Source organism: Rhipicephalus sanguineus, chromosome 1 (assembly GCF_013339695.2).
Source record: "Rhipicephalus sanguineus isolate Rsan-2018 chromosome 1, BIME_Rsan_1.4, whole genome shotgun sequence".
In the NCBI taxonomy this organism is placed as follows: domain Eukaryota; kingdom Metazoa; phylum Arthropoda; class Arachnida; order Ixodida; family Ixodidae; genus Rhipicephalus; species Rhipicephalus sanguineus.
In genome coordinates, this window is record NC_051176.1 from 152,649,924 (window position 1) to 152,673,723 (window position 23,800).

At 41.4% G+C, this 23,800-nt stretch overlaps 1 protein-coding gene across 1 annotated transcript in view; it reads left to right on the forward strand.

Moving 5' to 3' along the window:
• LOC119400466 (uncharacterized) overlaps positions 1–22,112 on the forward strand; it is a 65,536-nt gene extending 43,424 nt beyond the window's left edge. The window contains exons 3-17 of the mRNA XM_037667519.2: positions 4,240–4,332; positions 4,768–4,902; positions 6,861–6,974; positions 7,076–7,158; positions 7,254–7,353; positions 7,489–7,546; positions 7,661–7,755; positions 8,737–8,889; positions 10,049–10,196; positions 11,918–12,590; positions 13,636–13,931; positions 15,127–15,249; positions 15,470–17,026; positions 17,637–17,698; positions 19,731–22,112. Coding sequence (XP_037523447.1) covers positions 4,240–4,332; positions 4,768–4,902; positions 6,861–6,974; positions 7,076–7,158; positions 7,254–7,353; positions 7,489–7,546; positions 7,661–7,755; positions 8,737–8,889; positions 10,049–10,196; positions 11,918–12,590; positions 13,636–13,931; positions 15,127–15,249; positions 15,470–17,026; positions 17,637–17,698; positions 19,731–21,269 — 5,229 coding nt within the window. The 3' untranslated portion in view covers positions 21,270–22,112. The remainder of the gene's footprint in view (positions 1–4,239; positions 4,333–4,767; positions 4,903–6,860; positions 6,975–7,075; positions 7,159–7,253; positions 7,354–7,488; positions 7,547–7,660; positions 7,756–8,736; positions 8,890–10,048; positions 10,197–11,917; positions 12,591–13,635; positions 13,932–15,126; positions 15,250–15,469; positions 17,027–17,636; positions 17,699–19,730) is intronic.
• The last annotated feature ends 1,688 nt before the right edge of the window (positions 22,113–23,800 follow it).

Sequence of the window (23,800 nt, forward strand, 5' to 3'; positions counted from 1 at the left end):
GACGAGGCCTGGCGGTCAGCGCGAAATGCGGAGAGCGCAGTCAGCCACGTCGTGGCCGATTTATGAATTATCCGGTGCAGCCTCTTGAGGAATCAATTTTGACTACGTAGTTCATCTAGTTATCTTACATCTTATATTTGCGTGAAGCGCGCGAACTTTAGACACGTGCTTCCTGTCTCCCTGTTCATGTGTCTTTGGTTAACGTTCGTGATCCGCAATGAAAACTAGTTTATGAGTAGCAGTGGCTTCATTGCGATATTCCAAATAAATTTCTGCAGGGCCCCCTAAACATACAATACACACGCACATACGCTTCGCTGCACACAGATCATGATTGCCTTGAGGTGTATATATGCATTTTAAATTATGCCATTCGGAAATCTTTCCGAATGCACACTGCGAGAATAATTACGTCCAGAGGAAATGTTTTTCTGTGGGCATTTTTCGCATTTTCAAGAAAAAGAAAAGCTTATTTTTAGTGCGCGTTTATGAGCAGCGCGTGGATCCAGCTGACAGCACCTGTGGATCTGAGCTCCGTTTTTGTGCCGGGAGTGACCATAGGGACGCACCATGCGTGACCACGGAGGCTAGGTTAGGTGGTCTTGAACCCACCTGCGCGCACGCAGCGTGAAACGCGCGCGGCCATGCGCCTCCCGCGCTGCTCTCTCGGGCAGCCACAGGAAAGGGGAGGATCACGAAAAGCCATTGCGAGCACGGCGCGCTGGAATCGGAATACAGCCAGGCAAAAGTGGCCGCCCTGTGCTTCATGGCCGAACCGGGGCCGATGACGGTCGCCGTCGGGCGGGTGGAAACAGGCGCGCATCTTCCCCTGGCCTGGCTAGATTGAGACATCAGCCGCCAGCGAGCGTCCCCCCCCCCCCTTCTTCTTTCTCTCTCACCGTGTCTCGCCCCTGGTGGTCTCTCCGCGGCGCGTCTGTCCAGCACTGGTGGTCTTATTACCAGACGATGATGATTAAGCAGAAAAGCGGAGGGAAATAGCGCCACTGCCTCGAAAACTTTGTGTGGCCGACGATCCATTCGACCCGCGGACAGATCAGAAGCGCCACGGTGGACAACATTCTCTCTAACAGCGCTTTTTCGTAGTTTTTTTTTTCTTCCTTTACTGGTACTGCATGGTCTCCTGAAGACATCGTATTGTAGCGAACTGGCCGCCCGCTCTCACACGACCATAAAGGTGATCGTAAGCTTTTCCGAGAATGCACTTCATCAGCAAATCGCTCTCGATGTCTCTCTCCCTTCTCACGTTTCAACGGAAACTCCAGACGGCCACACACTGCAGATACTGGTCACTGGTGTCGGGAAAGTATGGGCGGAACCAACAAACCTTACTGTTTCCATCTGGCAGATGCGGTGTAATGAATGCGCCAAAAGTGTTATGTGAAATTAAGAATATTTGTAGCACTATAGATCTTGCAAAATGCAATGTTGTGTAGCTAATACCATGCCACTAACTGTTTATTTTGAAAGTCCCTCGTATTTAGGGCGTCTTAGCCGGGCACACTGTCTTAATTTTTATTGCGACAACAGCGGGCGCACGCATGTAGTGAGAATGACCTCGGCGGACGGTAAAGGCGTTCATCTCCCTGTAATCGACTAGCTTCAGGCGAAGTAGTGCATGTTGATCAGGAACGAAAGCAAGGAAATGAATAAAATAACGTGCCAATAAGGACCAAGTGCGAGTGAAAAAAAATTAGTTTCAGCAAAAACAAAAAACAAAAAAAAAACAGCGTACTTCCCTGCGGCTAGCTAAGGTGCAGGGCTTATGCGACATCACGAGGAACTATAACCTGCTTCGTTACCAAATATTTCATCTCTGCGTGTCGACCCATATGTAGTCAGAATTTCTAATTGCTGGGATAGTTGATGCGACATTTGTACGATAAACTGAGCTTAAGCAGTACGGAAAGAAGAAAATATGTGGATATGAAAGAAACGGCAAATATGTAGTCATTTCTGCGAAGCGTGTGATGCTTTGGAGCCGTGGTTGCTACTTGAACTTGCCTCATTGAATGGGCGTAGGCAGGGCTATTTCGGAAGAAAAACGGGGGCGGGGGGGGGGGGGGGTCCCAACATACTTCCTCCCATATGTATGCATCCGTGCCTTTGTAAAATGGCAATACTGCTGGATACTGATGGTGGCGGCCAAGGCTAAAAGTCTTCCTTAGTTGGAGCGTGGGCCCCACATAAACTAGGACTCTCTCTCTCTCTCTCTCTCTATATATATATATATATATATATATATATATATTAGTGATTAGGTGTTCTTTCGTCACAACTCTTACAGGCCACAGACGTTGAGTTTGGGACGACCTCAGTGTGACCTGTCATGAATAATCGCGATTAAATCATTATTCGGAAAATTGAAGTTACAATTTCTCCACGCAAGGCACTACTGACAATAAATATCAACTCCACTGCTTGTCGAATGATTGTCGCAAAGGGAGGGGGGGAGCCCCTCCTAACCTAACCTAACCATGCAGTGACGGGCGCGACACGTCCTAATGAACAAAAATATGTTGTAAATTTTCATGCTAAACTTAGCGGGTTCCTGTCAATTATGAAATTGAGACGAGCTTTCTGTAAAACCCATGGCAGCTTTACGGCATGTAAATGTGCGATTATTCGCGGAACTGTGGCGCACCAGAGTTACCCGGTCCTCGGTCTGAGAGCACATGAAACTGAAACCGGGCGCAAAAGCGCGCGCGTGGCCACGCCTTTCGGGGCGACGTTGCTGCTTACGTCACCGAGAGGCAGGCAGCCTATCCTATAGTCCCTAGATTTTTTTCTATTTTTGAAAAATCTAGGGTGTTTAGCCTGCCCGTGCTGCGCCGCCCCGCAATCCCCCTTTTTTCATTTTCCTGTGCTGCCCTCCACCGTTTTGGCAGGGTTTTGCTAGGGGCCGGGACAATCGGTATCGCCAGAACGAAAGCTTTCGAGATCAGAGGCGTTTTGCGACTTTTCCGCTAGGGAAAGTATGCATGCGCCGTGAAAAAGTAAAGAAAAAAGGCGGATTGACGACTGAACCCAAACTGATGAGGCAGCCGAGCCGGCCGAGCGCCTTTGCCCGCAGTTTGCTGACGTGTGCAGTTACGTCGTCTCGAGGGGTGTGGCCATGCGCGCGTTCTGCGTTTAGTTTCGGTCTCGTGTGCGACGAGACTGGGGTGCCGCAGATTCGCAGTTAATCGCATTTTTCCATACGCAAAGATTGCTATGGCTTTTACAAAGAACTCGCTTTAATTTTCCAATAAAAATGACCCTGATAAACTACTTAGCCTAAAGGTTAATGAAGGTATCGCTGTTATTTACGGACTAATGACTGTGTGTTACTCACCGCTATATAGTCGCCAACACTGATGGCATGTCTCCAGCACAACCACCCTTCATTTAAATAAGAAAATTTAAACTTAAATATGACTTGAGTTGTTATGAATTAGGCTATATAGGTTACTGCTTATTGTTCTTGCATAATTTACTTTTCTGACAGGAACAAGATGGGTACCAACGATGGACGAAAATACAGGCTGATACAGTTTACACAGTGTCACCTTGTGCTTTCTTTCATCTCCAGCATCCACCTGGTCCCTGTCAAAAAAAAAAAAGGAAAAGAAAAAAGGGTGCACTGTGCAAGAACAATTGAAGTCTTGACTTCAAGTTGAACAACAACTTGGAAGTTTTTATAGAAATGCCTGGAATGTATGTACACATAATGCTGTGCATATATGAGGTACGAAGGGTGGGGGGTTGAGGGAAATGGTTTAAAGGCCCTTAGTTACGCCAACGCATCACAGGTGGTTGCTGTTCATGCTGGAGGCTTACTTTAATTATCCCCGTACCATGAAAGGTATGAACTAGAAATCACTTTATTCTAGGTGTAACTATATTTCCTTGTAAAAAAAAAGTTGTAGGCAACATTCATATCTACCAGCGACTGTGGTTTACTTGCGCCATCCAGCAAAGTGCAAACGAGAAAGCATCGTACCGCTAGTATGCTCTTACAGTTCGACTGGCAACTTGTCATCAAGTGCACCTAGCTACTTTCCATACTGAAGTAACCAACCTGCATTCGTACCCGTCACCCACCTTTATTCCCTCTGGAGTATATAAGGAACACTTCCGTTGGAACATCCCTTCCGTTGAGCTGTTCACTTAATCATGCTTGGTCACTCCCTCACATTGTTGCAGCTGACCTTCAGGAATATTTTTTTTTCATGCTTGCAGGTCTTATGGCATTTGGATATATTTCGAAGAAGCTTCAGAGACTTGAGTGGACACATCTGCATGTCAGACTCATGCATATTCTGTGCACTGAAGGTAAGCACGTTTGGTAAATTGTAAAACGACGCTTGAGACTTGTATTATCAGTTCACTGCCATGTTTTGCAGGACAGTGATAACAAAGTTGAACTATGATTGAATTATGGAGCCAATTGGGCTTATATTCGTCAGGGTAGCCCTGACAAAGCCAAGTCTGCTTGTCAAAACATTGGATCTAGTGACATTCCCAGTTCAATGATTTCTCATGTACTTACAGTTGCAATTTAATGAACAATCTTTCTAATTTTGACTCTGTTCAGCTAGAATGTGGGTTGAAGCGTAGGTAGATCAAATATGCATCAAGTGAGCCATGCTGCGGAATTTTATTTTCATGTCGTTTCGCTTTAGTGGGTGGTGTATGGCTACTGCTACCAGTAAGAGTGAAATTTATAGCTGAAGTTTTTAAAAAGACATATGCATGCCATTGTTGCAGGAACTTTTTGCCCAGTTCCAGTACAGTCAAGAATCTGCCCTTCCACCTGATGCTTTACGGAGGGCATTGGCAGAGACCTTCTTTGACCAGAGGAGATTTCAACTGGGGTATATGGACGATGCTGCTGAATGTTTTGTAAGTTTGTCACTTCAGCCATGTCACATTTTAAGTGTTCACAGCGCGATGCTACAATTCAAATTTTTTTTTCTATCCCTTGCCAAAAAACCAAGCACACACATGAGAGTAATCATTGCATAGTCACCCATATTCTAGACACCAAGATAAAGCCTGTTTCGTCTTATCTATTTGCAATGCAAAAGCTACCAGCATCGCAACTATGGAAGTAGCTAAGTTTTAGGGTAATGCCACCATAATCAACAATTTTGGTCACTGGAACATTGACATTCAATGGTAAATTTCGATCAGACCTACCATTTACTCATATGACGGAGACAGCACATAGACCAGGCACAGAAAGAACCACTGAAACAGAACACTTTTACTTCACAAATGCTTTTCTTGAGTGGTATATAAAAGCTGGTGCGTGCAGACGTGCATGCATGAGCACACACACACACACACACTAACAGAGAGAGAGAGAAATGAAAAGATGACCTTTCTTTCAACATTAACAAGGACACTGACTTATGTAGGAGTCCAAAAGTTCACTTTTTTTAAGTGTGTATTTTCTGTCTGCCTTTCTTGGAAATGGTTTTTTCAGAAATTAGGTATACATAGTTAATAGTCCATCCTGTGACCACCTCCTGCGCCTTGTCGTGTTTTCCATTTTGTATAATCGATCAGGCCAACTTAGCGCCATATTCAAGCTCACATGAACAAATTCTTTGCTTTTTTAGTGTGAGCAGTGGGTTTTTATGAGCTTGAAAGTGGGCTGAATGTGCCTATTTGTCTGTGACATCCACCACTTATATAGCCATCCTTGTGCTTGTGGCATCAGACATATGCTATTGAGAGCCAGTGGAATTTTCCAGGATATATAGACCGATAAGTGCACAGTAGCCAAATAACACTTCATTTGTCTGGAATACTAGGCTGGTTCTGGCATGATGGGTGTGAGGTAGTGAAAACCAGCCACCAATACGTTTTTGTTCTTCAAAATTACCAGGCTGATAATGGTGCAGTCATAAAAGCTGAAACACAAGCATTTTTATGCATCACAAGCAGCTGTTATGAACTAGAAAGCTGGTTTGCTGAGTGTGTCCATTCTAAGGACTTTCTTGAGACTTCAGGAGTTTCTAGAACCTTGAGTATTAAGGGGTATTAAAGTACAGGCACATGACAAGGAAATACTACATAAACACAAAAATGATAATTTTTTTGCCATGACGCTTGTCTTCATATTTCTTAATGTGCATTAAACACTTTTGCAGCACGAACATTTGGAAACTTAAGGAACATACTTCAAGAGAGTTTACTTCCTGACTGACAAGTGTTTTAATTGTCAACTGTGCCTTTATCATGACATCATTTAACCGGACAATAATTGAACTGTTTACCTTCAAAGGAAGTTTGCATTGATAAAATGCTAATATAAATGGGACCATTAGCATGTTACCCTGACTGTATGTAGAGCAGGAAATGTTGAGAAAGAAAAGAATATATCATACAAATGATCATAAAAACACATAAACACAGACATACACATATTCCTGTAAAAAACAAACAAACATCAAGGTGCGCAAGTTACCTTTCTCTTCCATTTATTATGACAGAGAAAAATGATTACTTCACTAAAAACCAGAAGAAAGAATATAGTCCTTGTAACAATACTATAAAACAACAATGAAAAACAATCAACAGTGCTGCTAACAGGAACTGATACCAAGCAAAATGGATAAAAGAAGATGAAAACAAGACCAATGTAATCTGAAAGCGTAAAAACGTGATACATGGCCATTGAGGATAACAACTTCCGTGTCTGAAAGTAAAATCAAAGGCATACTTACACCTCTAGTTCTCTTTCCTACCAACTAGTCTGCAAGAAAGTTTTACTTTAAACTCACGGTTCATGTACAACTGAAGACTTGCTTGTTACAGTGTCTAATAATGACTATGGGTTTTCTGTTTTCTAGGAGAACATTCTTCAACGGATTCATTTCCACATTGCCAGTCAGGAGGTTGAAGATATGTGCAACGTTGCACACTGCATTCCTCACCAGAAGTTTGCGATGACACTTGTTGAGCAGGTAAGTGCCACTGCAATCTCCCCCCTTTTTTTCTTTAGTGGTGCGTGCATATTTATTCTGCAATGCCAACACTGTGTGTGCACTCTCGGTTTTCATTTCAGACTGTATGTCATGTTTGTGGAGCATCATCAGAGCCCCTGCCATTTACTCAGATGGTTCACTACGTCTCTGCCTCTGCTTTATGGTAGGGCTTCAATAGAGAATTCATGCATATATCTCCTGCTTGTACGGGCACTTGAGATTTTGTTGCTTAATTTTTTGTTGCATCTACAATTTCAGCTTGCAGGCATCTCTTGCACATGGTAAGGAACAAAAGCCAGTGTCCTTTGGAGAGCTGCTGCGAAGAGCAGGAGGAATGGGTGACATCAGAGACTGCCCAGTAAGGAAAATGTTTGTTAGTTTGCTTGCGTGCTGCCACTGTTGTCACTGTCACCATGTTTGAAATTGCACCAAGTGTGGAAGTGCTTATAAGATTGTTGTTTCATTCACTTCTTGTACTTTTATTAAACTACAGAGCTCATGTGGTGCCAAAATCCAGATATGCAAGACCCTCATGAATCGACCGGACATAGGTAAGAACCATGAATTGCAGTTTGGTATTTGTTTTCACTGCCATAAATTGCTAAACTATTGCTAAACTATGTGGAAATCTTTTTTAATTGACATGTTTCCTTCTCCTGTTACAGTGAGTCTTGGTCTGGTTTGGGATTCTGAGAGGCCAAGCGTAGACCACATTGTAGATGTTCTCGACAGCATTGGGATGACTGTAAATATGGATGAGGTAATGTGTGACATCGCATTTGTTTGCATGTGTGAACAATAACACTGAAATTACCCATTATCATGTGGTGTGTCTCATTTTTCATTCATTTGTAAAAGGTTATTTAAAGTTCCACAATGTGAATGCAACTTTCATCTGCCCTATGTGTTCACTGAGCTTTGGGAGATGAGCGAGAAAGGTCTTGAGCCACTGTGGAAGAAAAGAATTAACTACAGCAGTGGTTGGGGCTCTACAGAACCCAGGGGTGTCCGCGGAGGCCCATTTAAATAAAAGCCACGTACTTCACACCCCCCACTTTTCTTTCTCTCACTGCAAGGGGTCCCTCATCTATTCCACAGGTCCACAAGGGTCCCCGAAAATTCATGGCTGAGAAACACTGAACTACAGTGTTCCTAGAAAAAGATATTCAATCTGTCTTTTTCATTTTCTTGTGCTGCCCTCTGCCATTTTGGTAGGGTTTTGGTAGGGGCCGGGAAAACCGGTATCGTCGGAACGAAAGCCTCCAAGATCAAGAGGCGTTTCGCGACTTTTCAGCTAGGGGAAGGGTGCATGCACCGTGGCATCGTGAAAAAGGTGGATGGAGTTGCCTTTGCAGAAAACATGAAAACAGAATCAGTAGATGAAGAGAGAACGTTTCAATGATTTTGGATTTCATTGTGTCAGATATATTATTCCGAAAGTACATGGGAATTTGAAAGTTAGAACATTTTACTAAACACCTGTGTATACCACTCTTGCAATTTTTTTCCACATGTATATGTTTATACTATGTAATTAAAGCTGAATAAACCATGCTTTAACCAAACACTTTTAGTCATTCATAGTAGTCATTCATCTCCTGATATATGGTTTGGTTCCACGTTAGAAAAATAGTTGCAATTTGTATGAGGTTGGTTTTCAAGGTGCTAAAGACAGTAGTTATAATCAGATTTTCTCTTTAGTTCTAATAATATAAAGCTAACCTTTTAATCTCTTTTTCAGATGTTTCACAAAGTTGTAGATACCAGGTGGGCCAGCACAGTGACTCATCACCTTGTAGGCATAGTGACCTACTATGGCAAACATTACTCTACATTTTTCTTCCACACAAAGCTGTGTGTTTGGATATACTTTGATGACGCCACTGTGAGAGAGGCAAGTGTAAAAGTCCTTACAGTATCTACATTTTTGTTTCCCAACATTCAACTGTTCAAAGCACAGCAAAAAAAAAAAACCATCCTCCCCTATTTGTCAATGTTAAACTGGTAAACATACATGTATATATTTTAAATGAATGTGCATGCCTAAGGCAGTTCTACTTGTAAAAGACCTGATGACGAAAGGAGGTCTAGGGGCTATGAGATGCAGTAACTGTGGTCAGATCATTAATTAATTTTAACAACCAGTGTTTACCAAAGCAGAAATGTCATAATTGATATCTGGAAATAAACGTTTGTATCTGTCTTTATCGAAAATTTACATTGATCTTTTGTAGCAAAACTTGCTCTTAAAATTTCTTTTTCTGATAATTTATTTCATGTGTTTAGAATGTTTTCATGACTTGTGTCCTGTTATCTCAATTGGTCCTCGTGTTCTGTCATTTGGATTTATTCTTTGTTTGATCATAGCTTGAGTGCAGAATTTAAACTGCTGTATTAGAAGCCATGCAAAGCTTGGCATCTCAAACTGCATAGAGTCTTGTTAATTTTTGGAGACATCTGTGCAGCAGGTGTTAGCAGGAGCAGTGAAATGAAACAAAGATAGGGCAATTAGGCAACTGTTTTTAAGTTTGCATGCACAGTTTGCACAAAATAAAAAATCTGATACCATATATGGTTACGATGGACTGAAAAAAGCTGACCTTTTCTCTAGTTGTTTTTTTCACTACAAATATTTTCACTGTTACATCAAATCTTGTTGCAACAACGGGTATCCAAAACAATTACACACAGCAGCAGCGTCCATAAATATTAGCAAATGGTGCGCACTGTTGAACATCATGTCTGAACAAAATTCCAGCACGAATGATTGCGGTTTAGGCGTCCATTTCATCTAGGGATGAGTCTGGAGTTATTGCATGCGTGCTTCAATTTCATGTTTGGTCATGTTAAGTATTTGAAGACTATTAGAAGATATAATTAAATTAGGTAACAGGGACTATTCAATCAGATGAAGATTTAAAATTTGTCGAGTAACGAATGGAATGCTCATGCACCCTTTAGCTCAACAAAACCTTTAGGATAAACCATATTTTGCTTGCATGCATGCTGGGTGGCAATGAAGCTTATAGGGATGGGTATTTCTTCCCTTTCAGATTGGCCCCCACTGGCAGCAAGTAGTGGACAAATGTCACAGAGGGCACTTTCAGCCCCTGCTCCTGCTTTATGCAAACCCTAATGGAACTCCTGTGTCTACAGCCACTGCACCAACTTCTGTGATACACTACATATCTGAACACAAAAGTGAGCTCCAAAACTTTTTCATTAGTTCCTATTTGATTGAAATATAATCCAGGCAAAAATAGAAACAATTACTCTTTGTAACTGTTTGATGAACATAACCTTTACTGAATGAAATACACATGGTTAGAAAAAAATGATGGGCTAATAAAAAAGGTTTATCGCTTTCAAAATTTAAGGTTTGCTTTCTTTTCTTTTCTTAGATGCTCAATAGTATGAGGGTTGTTCATAAACTTCATACTACTGCCATGAAGAAGCAAACATTAAGCAATGAGGCTTTGTTGGAAGTTAATTTTCTGTCTACAGAAGTTTCTATCATCTCACGAATTGGCAAAATGTGATGACAACTCAGAGCATAAGTATTTATGCCAATGGATGCCAACATCCTTCAAATGAAGATAACCTTTCTTGCAGTACCTTTACCCTTTTCATTACCTGTTTTTTATTGCCCAACTGTGTTTTCTGCTCATTCAGTGATGTTCCAGTTTGCCAAAAAGATTTGCTTTTAAGCAAAAAAAAAAAATGCCCTATTTTAGAAACGTTTCCACTGTAGTGTTAAAGAGAGAGGGGCACAATTCTTTCCCAATGTTACACAGGTACTAATTTTCTTGGCTATTTCTTGACAGACTTTTTATACAGGTTATGCTTTTAACATCTACAATTAAGGAATAGTAGCATTAAAAATTTGTGTGTACAGCACAAGATAATTTGTATGCACATATTTTGCCATCCATTTTGTAAAATAAGAAATTTGGTGCCTGTGTTGTCAGTCATGTTCATTGCCGTGTATTCAACTACCTAGTGGTGAATATTCTCTTTTAAACTAAACACCATGTAGTTGAATAACAAGTTCTTGCACTTGCATGCTGCCTCATCAACTGTGAAAATAGCTACCACTGTCATGTTAATATAGAGCCATTGGTAGACACAGTTAATCAACATCGGTGGGTTGATGTCGCAATATGCTGGCAAAGCACTCAGATACTTATCAAGTTGCAAGACCAATCAATTTGTTGTGGAAGGAGCCACAAGTACTTACAGTGCGGCTACTTAATTCATTAAACAGTACTAGCAAACCAACGAAGAGCCACTCTTTCAGGTCATTACAAGCAGAAATTACACCATGCTTTCTTGTAACTTCACCAAGCAATTTCCTTCATTCTCCCGACAATTCCTGAAATGCCCAGCTGTTCCACGTAGAATAGCTTTTCTGCATTTGTCCAAATTCAAGTAGAAAATGTTTTGCAAAAGGGTTCGATGCAAAGAAAATCACTCATTTGCTACTTGTATGTGCTAGTGGTTTTTACCGTCATGTTTACATGTCATAATGTAAAAAGTTATAAATAAGCATGTGCTCCTTGATTATTATACTATTGCTGTTTTAATTTAGTACATAAATAGTAGCTGCATTTGCTGTAACTTGGTTCCACAAAGAAAAGTAGTTAGTTTACCTTGTGTCACACATAGCAGAATTGAAGTCAGAAAATATAGTTGAACATGGGAAAAACCTCAAGAACTTCTTGGGAAATTTGGGCATCTGGGAAGTTACACATGGCAGACACTGTGGTATTTATGGTCTTCATAAAAATATACATCAATCTGATAGTAGCATAATAATTATATAAAGCATATTCTATCATTTACCCGTAGTGAAGTTACATGGAGGAGTCAGTTGTACCTCATGCGAATCATTAAAAAAGTTCTTACTTTCTATGTATTTACAGAAAAACAAATGGACTTGAAGCGATCAACAAGTGAAAAGCACAGGTATGGGCAGCAAAATGGAAAAAAGAGTGAGCAGCTGTCTGCAGGCATGCATATTTCTGGTGATGCATTATGGAGTCGTGGCAGCTACCTGAGCAACAAGAAGGGGATCAGCATGGGAGGCCGCTCAGCAGTGCAGGAGCCTTTGCCCATCTTGGACATGGCTTTTGCTCACTGTGCTAAGCCAAGGGCACGGACTTACTCAGACACGTCCATCATGTCAGAGCGCCCCTATGAGCCACACGGCAATGGGTCAGACCTGGAAGCTCAGCACACAATGGAAGGTGTACACCGTGTGGCCAGACAGGCAGGAAGAGATAACACCTTGGATGTCGATATCAACAGCACATACATCAGCAGGCAGGCAGTGGAGAGTGTACTGAGCCTTCAACACAAGCAGAGGCAACGAGCACTGCACGGGACCAACACAGTCGTACCTGGCAGCCGAAATAGCAGCAGCAGTCTTGAATCATTTGAGAACTCGCTGCACATGAGGGAGAAGGCATCTGACTGTGTTGATGGCACATGCCGGAGAAGAGACTCTGGAAATTGGAGTGGAGATAGAAACAGTGCCAGCTCAGCTAGCAGCACTTCCTTGGATGGGTCTTACTACTGTGCTTCAGGTGTAAGGAGGTGAGTAATGATGGAAGCCATTGCAGTGCAGTTGACGGAAATAGTTTCTAAAAAAAAAATATTATGCTTCTTTGCTTGGCTGCTATCTGGATGAAACTTGGAAGATGTAGAAGCAGCAAGGCCGTGTTCTTGTGGGGGAGTTTTTTCGGTGTATGGATACTTTCCTTGGACAGTAGAACATTCTTAAGACTTTAATGAATGTGTTTTGTATATGTATAATTACAGAGCTCAAAGTGACATAAAATAAACATAAACTAACTTTTTTTATGTAGACACAGAACAACTTAGTGTAGAGATTCTTTTAATGCAGTAAACATGGTGAAAGTTGTTTTTTTTTCAATTTTATTTAACGAATTTGTGCACAACATAAATGCAGTGTGAACAGTTAAGGAATGTGGTATATTGGTCGAGTTCTTGGTTGTAGCTAGGTCGGGCAGATCATTTATGAAAGGTGCATTTCTCTAGCTATTAGTAATAAGCATTATGCAAGTCATTCATTGATTTCTGTGCCGCTGAATTTCTTTATTAGGACCAGGATTATCAATAACCCACAAAACACGAAACCTCTATAAAATGTTTTATAGAAGTTTATAGAGGTTTTAAATGTTTTAAAGACGTTTTATAGAGCTTTTGTGTTTCATGGGAATGCACATGCACGTGAAAGTTCTTGCTTAAGGCTTACTGAAAATCATTGGACAAAATAACAGCTATCACCAAGTAGCCGAGTCGATGCTACATTTCTTGTCTGATGCGCTAATTCAAACTATTTGTGTAAATATTCATCTTGATCCTGTGTGGAACGTGAGCTTCACTGAGAATAAATGACTAGATTCCTTCAGAACAATTGATATGTGACTGTGGACTAGATGGTAGATGGTTGGTCACCCAAGTCTAGAACTGGATTGTGATCTAGATGGCTGTAGAATCTACGTGTAATTTGCTAACACTATTGTTCTTTGTCTTTATAGTTTCTTTGATGAGTGTCTAATGTGCAGTGTTTGTTTAGGTTGCAAATGTGTATCTGTTTCCTCTTTCTTCTACACAGAGCTTGCGGAAGCCCTGGCAGGCCAGTGAACAACTTTTCCAAGCACGAGTATTCGAACATAGGGATACTTGTGGACAAAGGCTATGACTCTTATTCCCTGTCAAGCACAGACAGCTACCCATCTGCAGGAATGCCAGGGTCTCCAGCCAAGGCAGACCCACGCCTGCAACAAATACCAGAGGCTGTACACATTTCTAACCGGCTTGAGCGGGCCATTCACCACTCTCTGCTGCAAGGAAGCGACTCAGCCTCAGATTCTGTTTTTGATGATGTCTTCATCAGTGGAAAAGGGGATGGTGAGTATCATGTCTTTACACACTTATGATTTGCAGTTGACGAGCGGTGGGAAACATATTTTCCACTCTTTAACCAGGCGATAGGAAATATACTTCCCACCTGCCATACGTGTGTAATAGATCTGTTGGAAGCTATATTTACACTACAGAATCTCTGCAATTAAACAAATAAAAACTGATCTACAGCACTTTTTTTTTTTCGGTCAGAAGAGTATTTTCCACCAAAGTACATCGATAAATGTTTGCTCAAAAATCTGAAATTTTTAAAGGGAACATTTGTGACCATGTCTTACGAAAACAACCTACATTTGGTGCACCTAGTTGCCGCAAAGTGTTCAAAAGCATTTCGCAAGCACTCCGCAGTGTTTTGCGTGCACTGAGCCTATTTGAGCCATGTCGACTGCTTGATCATTTTGCATTATTTGAAACTTCAAAATATGCATAAAAGGTTTTAAAAAGAAGGGGTTGTGTAAATTAAAAAGCACATTTATTTGCAATTTTCTGCTTGTTGTAAACATGTGTCGGCTCTACAGCACGAGTGTAACAGAGAAGCAGACGTGGTACATTTGCTGGGGCATGCCACTTAGGGCAACTTTGCATCAAGTAGAATAATGGAAAGTGAAGAATAGTTTGCTAGGGTTAAGGCTTGGGAAGCGAAGAACAGTTCTTCAGATTTTCTCTTTGCTTTCTGAGCCACAGGAAGTCATCCAAAATTGTTATGCAGATTTTGCAGTAATAAGAAAAAGAAATCTTTTTTTTTTCTTTGGTGCATGTACTGGGTCACGGGAAGAATACCAATATTATGTAAAAAAAAAATTCTGAAGTTTCTACGTAAACATTTGTGGCCATGTCTTGCAAAAAAAAAAAAAAAAAAAAAACACATCTGTAAGCTCCTTTGTCCTCTTTTACATGTAGTCAAGAGTTTGCCGGAAACCTGGCTGGTTGGGAGGATGTGTGGTAAACAATTAAAGATTGGGTGCTGACCACAAGAATTAAAAACAAGATATATTTGCTGCACACTTTGGTAATTTGTCGACAATGTTACCATATAGAAGCCAAAAGCTTTTTTATTTTAACTTCCTGCGATAGGTGTAGAATTTTAATTTACTCACCAGCTGTTCCACATGTACAGTGAAAACATATTTAGGAGTGTATATAATTAAGTTATCCACTATTATTTTGCTTCTTTGTGCAGAAGAAGAATCGCAAGACTGTGACAAGCTGTGCTCGCAAGCTGAGATGTGCTTGAAGATGTCATACGAAAAGGAGCAAGCAGGAGACCTTAAAATGGCCATTTTCTTCAGTGATTCAGCTGCAGGTGAGTAGAAAAGAAGTTAAGCAGTAAATAAGCAGTATTGTTCCCATTGAAGCACAGCACTTGAACTCTTCTAATTAGTCTCATATTGGTTTTTCTAGCCATTTTTGCTTTTTCTCTTTGAAATCTGATTTTCATAGGCATTGGCTGTTGGTATTTCTTTCTGTGACAGTGTTTTCATTCACAAATGAGTGCTAAGATTATGCTAATCTTTCTTCCACAGCTAAAGCAAGAGCTGCCATGGATGCTCCTTATGGCAATGCACAGTCACTGATTGCAGCAAAGATGAAGCATAGCACGAGTGTGATGCGCTCATCCAACCTGTCCAAGCGATTGAAAGAAGCAGAAGAACGCCGCCGAGGGAAGGAATTCAATGGTTATGATGCTCACCACAGCCGTCAAGGGAGCCGAGATAGCACACACAGCCGTCACACTCGCCAGGGCAGCAGGGACAGTGCATGCACAGTCATTGATTTGTCAGAGCCAGTGAAAAGCATAGAAATATATGCAACTCTACCAAAAAAGAGCTCCAAAAAGAAAAATAGTGCACTGTTTGCCCAGTCTTCTCTTCGTCTAAAAGATGGTGTGGAAAATTACAAGGATTTTCTCGCAGACCAGTGGCACACCAGCAGTCAGGATGATATGGCTATTAAAATGATGTCTGATGGAGAATACACGCTCAATCCTAAGACTAAAATTAGAAATGGAGTGGGCAGCCTTGGTGAGACCAATGGTACAAAGATGAAAGACCCTGAATTCAGTGACTATTGTAGTGAATGGGAGCAGTCCAAGAAGTCTTCCTTACACCGAACACTCTCCAACCCAACAGGCATGAAGAGCCATGATGCTGAAGATGCCAGTAACGTTTCAGCATCAATGAAGAAGCAGCACAGGATTCGGAGAAAGTTGATGGGTGGTTTCATGCGTCGCAAAAACAGGAGTCTGCCTGACCTTCGGGAAGGCAAAGATGCACCGCAGGCTGAATCAAGGGCACTTGATGACACTGTAATTTTTGATGCTAAAAATGAATGTGGCATGAAGCAAGAGTCCTCTAATGAAGATGAAGCTCGTGAAGATCACTCTGCCACAATCAAACGCCGTGGCTTCCACCAACCTCACAGAGCCTTTGTTAGCAGGAGCTATGCACAGAGACCACTTTTAACCAAGGTTGACCCTCCACAAGTTGATGGTGTGACTTCTGCTTTGCTACATCAGAAGAACACTGTCTGTGATCAGCAAGATGATTCAGCTAAACAGACACCATGTTGGCCACAGCCACGACAGCAGCCATCTGAAGGGGCGATCTCTTCTACTATGCTGCATCACAGGAACACTGTTTTTGAACTGCAGGAAACTTCAGCTATACAGGTACCTTGTTGGCCACAGACTCGACAGCAACAGCCTGAGGTGTTTGAAAACAAAACTGTCGGGGTTGACATATGTAGCTTTAGTGATAGTCATATGGCAAACCCGGCTCTAAGCCTCCCCAAGGGCTTCAATGCAAACCAAGGCATGGCTTTGGAGCCAAACAGTTTCTTGACAGAACTGCATAACAAGAGAACACAAATCTTGAAATCACTGCCCAAGTCAACCGACAATGTTCGAAACCACCAGGGCGGAGAGCCAGCCACACCAGTGAAGCTGGAACAGCATTCCAGTCCTGCTCCAAGTGGAAATAACTGGTTGTGTGAACTTCAATCAAAGCAGATGGCTATGCTCAAGAAAGGGGACCATGTGGATGATGTGAAGACTGTACGTGACAAAGACCTGATACCTTCTGGTAAGCAGATTATTACATCATTACACAAATAGATCCTGACTCTAAAAATTTATGCAATACTTAAGCACTGGTAACTGCTTTTATTCTTAGTGTTAAGTTGTGTACACTGTGGGAGAAAAAGAATCAGGTGTTAATGATTTTCTGGTTATGTCATTTAGTGTTGCTTTAAGATTGGAAGTTTCATATCATCCTATGTTTTTCGAGATTATTCTAAAGCACCTTAGTCTATACTCAACCCAAGTTTTCACGTTGCTGACTGGGGATGTGCATGAATTTTTTTTTCCCTTTTAAATCTTTCCCACACCTTCCCCAGTCCGGGGTAGCTGACCTCTCTCAGACCCCATTACCCTTCCTGTCTTCAGTTCACACGGTTCTCATTCTCTCTCAGCCAATCAAACTTATCACGTTTTGCCATGCTCACTTGGGCCACGTTCACTTCGGCCACGAATCTTTTATTTTGTGTGATATGCATTGCTCTTATACTTCGTATAGCAGAATATGCTTACAAAAGATAGAATGCCTCATGTTTGCATTGTGAAACTTGAAAAATTAATTATTTAATCATAATTTGTGGTGGTTTTCTTTAATATACCTTTCATTCCTAATTCAGGAAAAGATGAAGTTCTTCGACACCCACTGATGTATTCTGCTACCCAAGTTGCCAATAAAAATGTGAGTAAATTCAACATATATACTCCAATACCACATACAAAACGCTTGATAATAGCACATTAAAACATTTAGCGGATAAAAAGAGTGTAGCATAGTTAACAAAAAAGTGCATCATAATAACAAATGAAAGCTAAAATTCTAGAAACGGTTGCAATCAATGCTGCATGTTGTTGGTACAGTCAACTATAAGCATATCACTCTGCAAGTATACAAGTTTTTTTAGCCATTTCATTGGCTGAAGGAGGATAACGAAGTATCAGGAGAACAGAGCTCTATCGCTAACTGGATTGTTTTGACGTGAAACAGAACTTGTTGAGATTTAGCATGTGTTGATTTGTTTTACAGAGTTGTTTTAGAATGAAGAAAAATTTGGGGCTCAGCAAATACTGGTTGGTTATGGAGGCACATAAAGTCACCGAGTAGCATAAACTTCATTTACATGAACTTGATATAAATTGATGAAGCCAGAGGTCAGGCTCACAGAGCACCCACATTGATTTGATAGAGTTGACGTGTATGTGGTGTAACTTCCTTATTGCATTTTTTTGCAGTATTACAGATACATATATGACACAGTATATGGCAGATTTATGGCATCAGTATCCCTCTGTGGAAATGGAACACGACTCTGTTGAAATTTGGCATGGCCAACAAAAATTTGATTGCATCAACATGCGTGTCATTTAATTGTAGTGGCTTGAAGCACTTCATGCTAGCACTGATGGATGGATTTGCCAGCTATCTTTTCTTTTTCTCTATTTTGTAAATAAATGAGATCTTTGTAACTTGGCATAATTGCAAATTAATTACCTATTTCATGTGCCTTTAAGGCGTTGTCAGAACTCCTTACGTCAAGCAAAAAAGGCAGAAGTTCAGGGGAAGATGAGAGCTTGAAGAGATGAAAAATTTGCGAACACAGGGGTGTCGCTGGAGCTGACGTTTCAACAAGTGGACTTGTCGAAACGCCGGCTCCAGCGACACTTCGTGTTCACGAATTTTTCATCTCTTACATCAAGCAAGTAACAATGTCGAATTGCACTGCTATTCTAGAAAAATAAAACTCTACTGCTTTGTTCGTGCATTCATCTTATCAGCGAAGTTATTCTGATTGTGGAGCACTGTTATATTATCTTGGTAAGTGCTTTTCCCGGTGTCAGGCTCCAATGTGTTGAGCAGTGCATGCAAAAGGCACTAAAAATAAAAGTAACTTGAGCAGTATTAGTCAATTACGATGCTATTATACTGAAGAAGCAACTGTATTTGATGGCTCAGTTGCTGAGGTGTGGTCGTGTCGCCTTCACAAACAAATGCTCTAGAGGAAAGCAGGAAAGCAAATCACTGCCAGAAGTGAGACAGCAGGCCATGCAATCTTGAATAGTAACAGTTTAGAAAGCAATCCATTAACTTTTTCTCTCATGGTTGGTAAGAATGGCACATTTTCTGACATGAGTGGCATTCTGATATCATGCAAGGGCAAGTTAACGGTTTGGAAAGACTGCTTTCCGAGCCATTTGCTTGTGCTCGCGTGATGGATTAGAATTGCGCTTTCTGAACTCTGATCAGATGGCCACTTGCAGCTTGCACGTTTTCTAGACCCAGCTACAATGAGCCTCGTAGGGCATTGGCCAAACACTTGCAACCAAGCCAAAACACACTAACTATGCGAACTTGCTTGGTATGTGTAAGCATGTGGAATTATGCCACAGCACCAGTGCCAGTTTGCTGGAGAACTTAATTTGTTTTGTACTTTACCCCGTCCCCCTTCCCACTTTGACATTCAAGGAATCCAGTCACATTAGTCTAAACTGATGCAATGTAATGTCTCTCTTTTAGTGCCCCTTTGAGACACCTGCAATTTTTACTGGAATTCAGTACTATGCAGCAGTTTCAATGCAAAGAAATGAAGTCAGCAGAAATGGCTTTTTTCCTCTGACAAGATAATTTATCCTCTTACTAAAAGGAATTTTGATGCCAGTGTACCGTTATATACCTCACAAGTGAGATTTCTTTTTTTTTTTCTTTTATTCCTCAGGCATATCCTGCTGAGAGCCAAGCAACACAGTCTCTTAATGGAGTCATTCAAAATTCCGACGAGCAGCATAAGGAAAGTGCAGAAGAGCAGGAGGATATAAAACCCAAATCTGTTAAAGACCTTGCGTTGAAATTTGAAAAGATCCTGCGTCCTGCTGCACCAGATCAAGAAGTGTCAGCTGTGCGTGAAGAGTTACAGCAGCCTTCTGCTAAGGAGCCTTCCTTCATTGCCAACAAGGGTGCTCCCGCTTCTGCAGGAAACTTGGTTACACCTAGAGATTCTGCTTGTGAATCACAAGCAGTGATCACCTCATCTTTGGCAATGCGCAATGAAAGAACAAGTGCCTCAGCAAGTCTACAGATGCGCTCAGAGAACACGCCTCAGGGCCGACCTTTTGGTACAGCGCAGTTCGCACAGACAGCTGCTGCTCCATGCCATAGAACAGCCAATTCGGCAAGCCATTCACAACCAATGGCTCCAGCTGGGCAAACTTGCCAGCCACACAATCTTGCCACACCATTGTGCTCTAGTGGCAGTCTCCCACCATCATACCAAGCTCCAATATCACCCCCCGCACCTTGTTCCATAAACTCCGTTCGCCACCATGCTTCATTTACTCGACCGCTTGTTCCACAATCATCAATCCAGAGCACGTCACCGATCATAGGCACAATACATGGGCCAGGCAATCATCTGGCACCCAGCCATGGAGACGCCAATCTTGTAGCATCCAGCATTGGGGTATCCAGCCATGGGGCACCCAACCATGGGGCATCCAACCATGGGGCATCCAGCAGCGGAGTAGGCAGCTATGGAACAGCCAGCTATGAACAGAAACCAAGTCATCTCAAGCCTCCATCAGCACAGCAGCAATATGGGAAGGCTTTCCCGTATGTTAAATCTGATCCTGCGGAGACAAGATCATTTAGCACGATTAGAGGACACCCAGCAGTCCCAGTAGTCGGTGAAGCAACGCTGCATACGACTTCACCTTCCAACAGCGATTCATCAAAGCGACCAACAAGACCTCCTGATTATGAAACTGCATTGCAGCGACTTGAAATGATAAAGGAGCAGCAACGCACAACATCTCCCGACACCTTTCAGTTTCCTGCAAAAACACCACCAGATGTGCTTCAAGGTCAGCAGCTACCTCAACCAGAAATGGAGCTTGGCAAGATGCGCAAGACTGCCCTGAAAAAGTGTGTCACTTTTTCTGATGAAGTGGTTTTAGTAGCCTGTGCAGAGGAAGAGGAGGATGACTATGTACCCAACCCGCTTCTCGAACGGGTTTATCGGCAGCATGCAGCGAAGCAGGACTGCAGCAGAGAGTGTCACGAGCCTTCACAGTTTGAGGACATAAGTTCTGTTCACTCATCTGACTCATGTGATAGTGTTTGCCACGTGGACTCGGTGGTCAAGCCTCATGACAGCTCCCAAGTTCCTTGCAACCTGTGTCACAAGAAGTTTGTGTCTCCTCCGACAGTGTACTGTCCCGACTGTGCCTTTTACATGTCAAGGTTCCAAAAACGGACATAGCCTTTTTTTTTCCTGAACATTCTCTTCCGGACTTCTGCCCAGTCTGTGATATTTGTCAGGGTTAACTTGGTGAAATGCCACTTGCTTAAGTATGTTGCACTTTTGCACTGTTAGTTCTACAATACAAATTGAAGTTCTATCTAAGCCGACATCTAGCAAGTGGCTTTACCTTCCACAAAATTAAGGTTGTGCCTAGATGCCAAGCAAGCAATGGTGTCTTAAGTATTATATCTCCTGTTATGTTTTTAATTGAATTCTTGTGTACTCAGTATTCACTATAATGTATAGCGATCAGATATAAATAGCACAAGTTGTTATTACGTGATGATTTAATGCTTGACTGTGCTTGTTCATATGCTGTGTACATTTGTTTATAAAGTATAGCAAATGTTATTTCACAACAAAGGCAAAATCACTGTCAGTTGTGCACCTTGTGTTCAGAAACGTAGCTATTTATACAAATGAAAAAGCAGTACCTTGAAAATTTTGTGATAATTCGAACATTTTTGTGTATCAGATGCTTCTGCATTGTACAGTATTAGTTACATGAAAGCACCTATGCCTCATGATCTCAATTCACTTCATTCATCTTAACAATATAATATGTTGTAGCAGAAAGGTGTTAAATATAACAAGTAGTACATTTGTAAAAAGAGCCTCACTGAAACTTTCTTCAAACTTTGTTGTGTAGCCTTGCTATTGAGTGAAATGTGCATGCATTCTTGACATCAACTAACAGAAAAGCTGCACTTTACAAATACACAAATACAAAAACACCTTTTTATAAGCTTTTATGTGCCAAAGTTGAAAGCAATTTGTAAATAAACATTGCTCTGCATTGCATCCAGTCTTGGTCTACATAATTTCTTCGTGGCTGAATTGTATGATGTATTGCAGGGCTGGACAAAGATACTTTGAAGTTGTATCGCGATGCGATACAAGATGCTCGGGCAAGAAGCATTTGAGATACAGATACAAGATACTTTCGGAATAATTGTATCCGGTACGATACTTCCCAATTGTATCTTAAGATACTTCGATGCATTTGCAAATTTGCTATTACAGATCTATATAATGAAGCAGCAAAGGCCTATGTAGAGAAATGTGTTTACTTGAAAAATTTCTTAACTGTGACCAACTTTGTTTAATTTTAATAAAATACCTGTTAGTATCACAAGATACTAACTTTCTTGCTCAAGGTATATTAGTTTCATTCCTAAACAACTTATTGGGATTTTTTTGGCTGCTTAACATAACAGCTCTTTAACCGCTGTGCTATTTGTGGTTTTTGCTTCACACTTCTGTCACTTATGGTTGTCGCGGCTCTACTTGTCGACCTGCTAGCAGGTTGCCAGCTACTTGCAAGAATTTTATTAAGATGCCCTCCGCACGATGCCGTAAACACCGCTGTGCAGTCTTACCTTGTCCGCAAGCGTATTTTTGGTTTTGTAATGCCGCATCCACTAACAGGTGTAGAGCAGCAACAACGCCGGTAGCGATATTGTTTGTGACGCATCGTGTGAAGATGATGAACTATATAATCGCACAATTGACATGAACTATATAATCAATGAACTATATAATCACACAATTGAGGACATAAAACTGCAGTGATTTTTCATATTTTACTTATCTGCTGGCGTAAGGCGTTCGCTGGGAACATATTCACTAACGTGCAATCTTTTACCATTTCTTCTTCGAGAGAACCTGAGCCGCCAGGAAACGTCTCAGACGTGTTCTAGAGGCACAAAGCGCCACAGGTTATCACTGCTATTCACACTATTGCCACTTCTCGCTCTGCTTACCTGCAGATCTGTAACAAGAAGAATACTTTAAGGTGACCTAAACAAAGGAAAATCAATATATTTAAGTCAAATAGCAAGGTGGTTCCATTCTAAACAATCAAAGCGAATAAGTAATACAGGGTGTTTCACGTAAGTTGAACCAAATATGGAAAAAAAAACAAGTGGTTAACTGCCGCTGAATGAAACCAAAGGTATTTGGTGTACCGTCATGTGGTGCTCGTTATGGCATGTGTTGTCATAAGCTTAACTGGTTAATTAAATAAGGTCAATTATGCGACATTTTTAATATCCACTTTAGGGCCAACTGCGCTTCGACACATCGTAGAGCGCATTTAAAAACGACCGATCCATTTTTTTGACAGCATACATGCTGTGTGGTGAATATTTTCGGGCTTTTAAAGAAAGCCCGTGAAATATGAAATAAAACTACGTTCGCAGACAGTTTAAAAATAAGTATAAACCAGAGAACGTTTTTTATAAGAGACATATAACAATAAACAGACGGGAGAAAAAGATGGCTCAAAGCTTGCATCTAAGTGGCGCAAAGCTCGATACACAGCGAAGCTGATCGGTCTCATGCATAACTTGGCAGTAGCGAGGTTGAACTCGGTTGTAGCGAGTCTTGAACTTGACTTGAACTTGGCTTTAGCGAGGTTGAACTTGGCTGTAACGTTGGTGAACTTTTGGTTTAACTTGGCTTGAACTGTTGCTTGAACTTGGCTGTAG